General features: G+C 36.6%; 1 protein-coding gene across 1 annotated transcript in view; it reads right to left on the bottom strand.

The window, feature by feature from the left end:
* The window catches only part of LOC111085832 (DNA damage-regulated autophagy modulator protein 1-like), a 19,684-nt gene that overhangs the window by 4,224 nt on the left and 6,867 nt on the right, over positions 1 to 8,593 (bottom strand). The window contains exon 4 of the mRNA XM_022386203.1: positions 3,208 to 3,385. Within this exon, the coding sequence (XP_022241911.1) occupies positions 3,208 to 3,385 (178 nt within the window). The remainder of the gene's footprint in view (positions 1 to 3,207; positions 3,386 to 8,593) is intronic.

Here is an 8,593-nt window from a genome sequence, read left to right on the forward strand (position 1 = left end):
GGGAAGTAGTTATTCAAATCGTTGTTCCCAAAGCATATGATTCTGAAATATTGAAAGGCCATGGAAGGTCATTTAAGTGTCAACAAGAGATATTTCATTATGAGTAATTTCATTTGGCCAAAAATTAAGCAATATGTTTCTTAGTTTTGTAAAACTTGTCATACCTGTCAGTTGGTTGGAAAACCTAACCAGAAAATTCCTGTTGCTCCTTTCAAACCTATCCCAGCTTTCGAAGAACCATTCAGTGATTGTTGATTGTGTTGGGCCTTTACCAAAAACTCGATCGGGGAATCAGTATTTGTTAACTATCATGTGTGCATCCATTCGATTCCCTGAAGCTATCCTTTTGATAAACATTTCACCCCAAAACTTTCTATGGCTTTGATTAATTTCTTTATTTTTGTTGGCTTGGATAAAGAAATTCAGTCTGATCATGGATTAAATTTTATGTCAGGGTTGTTTCAACAAGTTGTTTATCAGCTCAATGCTAAACAGATCAAATCTAGTGTATACCATTAAGAATCGCAAGGTGCTCTTGAGAGATTCCATTCTACTTTGATAAATATGATGGGGACTTACTGTCTCGATAACGAAAATGATTAGGATAAAGGAGTTAATTTATTATTCGTGAGTCAGTTGAGGAGTCGTTAGGGTTTAGCCCGTTTGAGTTGGTGTTTGGCCATTCAGTGCGTGGTTCTTTGAAGTTTCTGAAGGAACAATGGTTGGAAGATGATTCGAAAGAAATGCACTTGTTGGATTACGTTTTCAAGTTTAGGTCAAGAGTACAGACTCTTGGGTGCTTGTGAATTAACTCGAGAAAATTTGTTTACGACCGTAAAACTGAAGAGTGTAAGTTCCATCCTGGTGACATGGTCTCAGTATTGTTACCCACTATGGGACATACACTCAAAACTCGTTATCATGGTCCCTATGAGGTTGTTCGGAATGTTAATGATACAGACTGTATTGTGAAAACACCTGATCGTCGAAATGCTACCCAGCTGTGTCATATTAATATGTTGAAGCCCTATCACGTCCGAGATGCATCCGAAAATATTTTAGCCATTGAGTGTTCTCCTGATACTGATGACAGTTGCTTGGATTCGGACCCCGTAAATTTGAAAATATTGGAGATGAATGCAACATCAAACTGAGTAATACTGACATTCTGGCCACTCTTGATTCCAAACTCGATCATTTGCCTCCTGAAGAGAAAAATCAACTTGCTAGTTTATTGACTGAATTCGAATGTATATTTTCGGACGTTCCCAATCAAACCAATATCGCTGTTCATGATGTAGATATAGGTGACGCTTCTCCAGTGAAACAAGATCCCTATCGTGTGAATCCAATCAAGTCCGATCAAATGCGTAAAGAAATATGTTATATGCTGGAAAACGGCATTAAAGAGTCCAGCAAAAGTGATTGATCTTCATCTTGTGTACTGGTTCCTAAATCTGATGTTCGGTTAGATTCTGTACAGACTTTCGCAAAGTAAATGATTTGACAAAGATAGATTCCTATCCCATTCCAAGAATGAAAGATTGTATTGATAAAATTGGAAAAGCCAGATATATCCCGAAGTGTGACTTCCTAAAGAGATATTGGGCTGTTCCTCTAACTAACAGGGTAAAAGAAATCTCTGCTTTTGTTACTCCTGACGGATTATATCAGTACAATGTAATGCCTTTTGGGATGATAAATTCTCAAGCAACTTTTCACCGAATGATGAATCAATGCCTCAACAATTTTTCAGATGTTGGAATTTACGTTGATGGTATTGTGATTTCTAATGACACGTGAGAAGAACATTTATGTGTATTACGCGATGTTTTTGAGAGGCTTAAGAAAGCCAATCTCACTGTAAATTTGGCAAAAAGTGACTTCTGTAAAGCCAAAGTTGTTTACTTAGATCATATAGTAGGCTATGGCCAAATTTCTCCAATTCAAGCCCAAATTGATTTTAATGTCATTTATCCAACTACTACCAACAAGAAAAGTTTGATGAGATTTTTGGGAACGGCTGGTTATTACAGGAAGTTTTGTAAAAATTTTGCTGCCATCACTGTACCATTAACAAACCTTTTGAAAAAAATCAATAGTTCAAATGATTTGAAACGTGTCAATCTGCTTTTGAAAAGGTCAAATCTTTGTTGTGCTCTTACCATGTATTGATGGTACGTGACTTTGATAAGCCTTTCGCATTAGCTGTTGATGCCAGCGATTGTGGTGCATCAGCAGTTCATTGAGAACCCAAAGCTTTATTCAGGAAAGATTGGACATGATACAACGTGGTTAGAAAACATAGGTAAATCGCTTTTATCACGAATTACCATTGCTATTACTTCTACTAGTTTATCGTTATGAGTTTGTTTGTTTGTTTGAAATTAAGCACAAAGCTACACAATGGGCTATCTGTGCTCTGCCAACCACGGGTATCGAAACCCGGTTTCTGGCGTTGTAAGTCCGCAGACATACCGCTGTGCCACTGGGGGACATCGTTATGAGAGTAATGATTTAGAAAAATGTGTATGAGTATGTAGGATACCTACAGGAATGAATGGTAGGTAGAACAGATAATACTTGCAAGAACCTAATTTAAAATAACATATTGAACACCTTCTGTGAAAGGTTTTGAAACACGTAACATGATGAAACTTTCATGAATAAAATTCATGATTCTTAATGTGCTTCTGATTAACGATATAATCGTTTTAAATAATCTTTATGATCACCCTATATATATATATACAATATAAATGCTTTGTTTGTTGATATATTTAGCAGTAAAAACCTGACTAGAAGATTGATAAATTGCAGCTTCGAAACGAGTAATTATTTTTACTGAAGTTAAACTATCATTATTATTCTAAGGGTGTTAAAATACACATCTAGAATTTCCCCTTCGGATGTCCCAACAACAAACCTTTATTCTTCATAAAAACAATAAATAAATAAAATTATTGTACTCAATAAAACACAGATTAACATTTCACCAAAGGTAACATGTCGCATGATTTTCTTCTGCCTTTATCCCCAAGAGGCTCAGCGGAAAACCTAAAGTTTTATAACGCTAAAGACCGGGTTTCGATACAACACAGATAGCCCATTGTGTCGCTTTTTGCTTAGTTACAACAAACAAGATCTTCTTTCCAGATCTGGTCCATGAAACTTTAGAAACTTATTAAACAGCATTAGAAAGGATACTGGTTATTAAAGACACTAAAGCCAGAACTCCACAAGCAAGCCGGACGTAGAAAAGCGTTAACCCATGGTGTCTTGGATACATCAAGTAAGTTACAATGGTCTGTAGGAGGGTGTAGATCACTCCCACTATGAAGAGCATGAATGCACCAATCGTGTGAGGAAGAAGAATATGCTTTTTCTAGAAAACAAGAAACAATAAATAACATCAAATGTATATAGAAATAAAAACAAACTTGTTTTAAGTTCTGAACAAACGTAAAAATACTAAGCCAATATGTTGATGAAGGGTATATAAATAGCAGACAGATATGCAGATATTTTTATTTTGTATAAGCTCTAGAGCTCGACATATTGATTAAAATTTTAAGAAAGTGTTTAATTAATAAGAAAAAAACTTTGTAACTTAATTACCTGAATAATAATATTTAAATATATAACAATCATATCCATTTATACATATCACGTTAAAAGAAAATGTTAAATGTTAAACTCTTTTCAACATGTTCTCACTTCTAATTTGAGCTGATATACAGATACATTTAGGTAAAATTGTTTTTGAAACAAGCAACTTAGTAAATTGTTATGTCCGAACATTGTCTCTATTACGTCTGGGACAATCACTATTTTAAATATGAGTACAATTATTAATCCAGAATGCTCTGATGGTTAGAGCACTCGACTCACAATCTTCGGGTCGCGAGTTCGAATCCCATCATCGAACATGCTTGCCCTTTCAACAATAGGGTCTTTATAATGTGACGGCCAATCCCGCTATTAGTTGATCAAAGACTAGCCCAAGAGCTGGCGGTAGGTGGTTTTAGCTAGCTGCCTTCCGTCTGGTCTATCGCTGTAAAATTAGGGACGGCTAGCGCAGATAGCCCTTGAGTAGCTTTGTACGAAATTCAGCAAATAAACAAACCACAATAAAAAAGTAGAGAATCATAAAGTACTGGCCGCTGGAAATCATTTATAAGTTAACGAGGTATAAATAGCTTTCAAAATAAGAGCGGGAACATAAGTTCTGTAAGAAAATTTGAGTAACTATCTCTTATGACTGAAACATAAGCAGTTCTAGCGGGAAGTTTAGACAACAAAAAGTGCTGGTTACCTCTTTTACTAAATTAGTTTCTTATTAATAATATTCAAGGGGAGAGGCACTTAGGACTAGACTTATCATGTATGACGTAGCTCTCTAAGTTGCTAATATCAAAAGCATACCAATCAATGGAGCGCAGACTGACTTATGAAAATATAGCTTTTCTTCTTCTTCTTCTTTTAAGTATGTTGGGATTAACGGGATTTATCAGCCCATTGAGGCTGATAAAACAGTCGACTTCCTTGATTATTTCATAAACTAAGTTAAAAAAAAGAAACTCCCCAAGAAGGGAGTGCGAGATTTAACCATCTAAAACGCCCTCTAGGTACTCCTGTGCATAAAAAGGGTAAAACGTACTGGATATTCGACCTACAGACATTGTTAAATTCGTCTAGAGTGATTTATTTTCTTAAGATAAATTTGGCCACTTCGAGAAATAAACATATTTCGATCTAAATTTTTTGTTTTTACTGCAGATATTTTGATAGGAATTCCTATAATTGTATTTACTTTATTAAGGGTTTCGACTATGCTCCCAACGACGTTTTTTAAACCACTCAGTTTAGCTCCCAAACCAAAATGTCTTGGTGGTTAGGACCCTTGGCTCGCAATCTGTGGGTCGCGAATTTGAATCCCTTCCCTTAACATACTCGCTAGTTGAGCCTTTTAATATGACGGTCAATCGCACTTTTCGTTAGCAAAGAGTAGCCCAAGAGTTATGAGTGGGTGATGTTGACAAGCTGTCTCACCTCAAGTCTACCACTTCTAATTTAGGGATGGCTAGAAGAAATAGCTAGAACAAATTACCGAACAAGAAAACAAACCAAAAGCATGGGACGTGGGCGAGTCACAACAGATTTAGGTTAGTTTCAGTTATGCCTAATATATATCTATCAGAATTAAAGCCAAAAATATTATTAGTTTAAATTTTCAGATAACTAACTTCACGTTTGGCTATTTCACGCTGGATTATTAGCATTTGAAAGTATCAGAAAATTTTAACACAAATATTTAGGGAATCCTAACTAAGTTCTAGGTTTCATACATAATAATACATTTAACAAACGATTATTTAAAATGTAACACGCTTCACCAACACATTTAGAACCTTGGAGGAGCTTAACATCAAAATTCCATTTGGGGCTGTATACCGAACACAAAATTAATCTAAATAAGTCAGAAATACAAAAACTCACGTGACTCACTAAGGACATTTAACATCAAAATTCCAATATATTGTGTATTTAGGTGTTGTATACTGACGTAACTAATAATAATCGGAAATACAGAAACTCACTGAAATTTTTTAACGTCAAAATTCGAGTACAGCGGACAGATAGGGACTGATTAATGAGCATACATGTAATGGCAGAGTGGTATTCTCAGAGTAAACTGGTTTCCGTACAAGTATTAGATAGGTCAGTTTTTAGAAAGGGAGATTCATGCAGGATAATTACAGAGTAAATCTGAATTTAACTAAATGATCGAGTTTAACTTAAGAAAATGAAAAGACTGGACACGTGATGTAAAGTATACAACAATCTTTAGTCTAAATGAAAAGCAAAAACAAACTTGTATAGACATTGGGAAGCTGCCTTTCTATTGAATCATTGAATCATTTACCAGTTATTATCCTTTAAGAGTTATTATCCCAGGAGTTTGCAGGGAAGTTAGATGAGGTGCATTGCATCAAGCATCTTATTGCCTGGCAGCTTCAGAGGCCAGAGTTGATGCTCAGAAGAGTGCATGGCTTCTGGAAACTACCTACCTAATAGCTTACCCATTATATGGGATTCTCCACTCCAGTGTGAACTGCAAGTCCACAAGGAAGAGATCCATCATGAAACCACGAGAGCCCATTATGAAAGCAAAGGAGACCTCTCCTTTAGTGCGTGACAGAGAAAGTGACGAAGGGCTGAGCCATGCCCTGGAATATTCCAGACATATCACTCTCTGGAATGAGCAGATTTGGGCATTTAATGTTTGATCAAGTGGTTAGTGAGAATGGGCAGCTACAATGGTTGGCCCAGACTTGCATGCTGACTTCCTGATTGCAATGGATCTAGCTCAAGTTTAGGCCCAAGGATGTCATCATCAACTACCTGCAGGTAGTAGAGATCGTGCTCTATAGGTTGGTCAAGCACGAGCACACATAAGTCTATAGGCATAGAGCTTGCTCACACGATTTTCCTTAATTATTGTACTCTGCCCCAAAAGATAATTTAGAACAAAGAACTGTTATAACTGGGCTTATTACAGCCTTAACCCACACTTTTGGCCAAGTTTTTCTGACCAAATTGAGTTTGTTTCACCCAGATTTTTTTACTTTTCCTACTCGAGGTCAAAATCATAACATTCCTGACTAGGAGGAGAAATTGGAGGCTATCCTAATTAAAGTAGAAGCAATACATAAAGAGAAGTGTAAACTGTGGGAAATGGCAGCAGGATTTCAAGGGGAACTTAATCTTTACATAGAAAGGATACATCAGCTAACAATGACTTTCAGGAAGATAGGAACAGTACTATCAGGGTAAAAGTAGTGGATTTGTTTGTAATTAGCATGTTCTATTGAGTAACAGGCTTTTTTATCTTGTACGGATGAGGAATTATTGGCGGTAAAGAAACAAAAAAAAAAGACAGTAAAGGATGTGAATGAAGGAGGTTAGAGTTATGGGTGATTCTTTGATAAGGCATCTGGATAGGATAGTCTGTGAGGTAAATAGGAAGAAAAGAACATACTATCCAGAGTCACAGGTAGAGGATATAACTGACAGAGCAAGAGATATACTAAAGAGGGCTAGGAATGATGCAGTCTTTGTTGTGCACCTAGGGCTAATGATGTAGGGAAAGGTAGATCAGAGGAGCTATAATTGATAAGTACAGAGGGTGTATAAAGGAATTTAAAGAAACTGATCGCAACTTAATTGTGTCAGGGATACTCTCGAGAATTGATTGTGGGGATGAAATTATAAGTATGTCACTAGGGCTGAATGCTATACTTAAGTTAATATGTAAGGATGAGCAGATTGGCTGGTTAGGCCTGTAGGATCATTTCAATAGAAAAATGGAGCTTTTTGAAATGGATGGTTTACATTTAAATAGGGTAGGGGCTGGCTTGTTTGTAAGGACTATTAAATCAGCTGTAAGGGAAGTTTGAAACTAGGACTAGACAATGGTGAGGACCAGGATAATCTAAATGCAGAAAAAATAAGATGTAGAGAAAATTTTAGAATAAAAAATGAATATAGAAGTAGTTTTAAGGGTAGGTAGGCTTAATTGTTGCTATTGTAATGCTAGAAGTGTAAGAAATAAAATAGAAGACTTTAGAGCACTGGCAGGAATGGAGGATTTTGATACAATGGGTTTGTTTGTTTTGAATTTCGCGCAAAGCTACACGAGGGCTATCTGCGCTAGCCGTTCCTAATTTAGCAGTGTAAGACTAGAGGGAAGGCAGCTAGTCATCACCACCCACCACCAACTCTTGGGCTACTATTTTACCAATGAATAGTGGGATTGACCGTCACATTATAACGCCCACACGGCTGAAAAGGCGAGCATGTTTGGTGAAACGAGGATTCGAACCCGCGACCCGCAGATTGCGAGTCGAGTGCCACAACCACCTGGCCATGCCAGGCCTTCACCAAAGGTGAAATTAAAAAGAGAATCTATGACGTGGAAACCTAATGTATTATTTGATTGGCCGTATCCTCTGCTGTGGTCTACAGTTTCGCCTATTCAAGGCTCATCAGCACAGCTTGGGTCAGAAAACCAAAGAAATACAAATAATGTCATTATGTTATTCACATACCAAAATTAATTTAGGTTACCGTATGGTGATGTAAAACAGACTCAAAAACCCATAGATATTATATACACTTCACCTAATTGTATTTCTTTGGTAACCTCTCTGGCAGTCGTCGAGTGGAAGCTTACCACTGAGCGCGTGGTTTGCCAATGGTAGGCGGCGATAGTCTACTTTCTTAAGTTTGTCGACCCAAGCTGGTGAGCCGAGGGTACGGCCAATCAAGGAATGCACTAGGTTTCTACATCATAGATTTTGTTTTCAACTTCACCCCTGGCGAAAAATGAAATAAATCTTTAACACACAGATGGATATATGCTTCTATAAAAGTTGCATAGGATACATAAATCCTTAAATCAAATTTTTAGCTAGTGAGTTTTTTTTGCTTCATGTTAAAAAAATAACAGAAGAAATAAGAGAAAATGTCTAAGGTTTAAAATTCCGATAAACCAAGAAATAAAATTAGGACAAATACTAATATGTATGTA

Source organism: Limulus polyphemus, unplaced genomic scaffold, assembly GCF_000517525.1.
Source record: "Limulus polyphemus unplaced genomic scaffold, Limulus_polyphemus-2.1.2 Scaffold646, whole genome shotgun sequence".
NCBI lineage: Eukaryota > Metazoa > Arthropoda > Merostomata > Xiphosura > Limulidae > Limulus > Limulus polyphemus.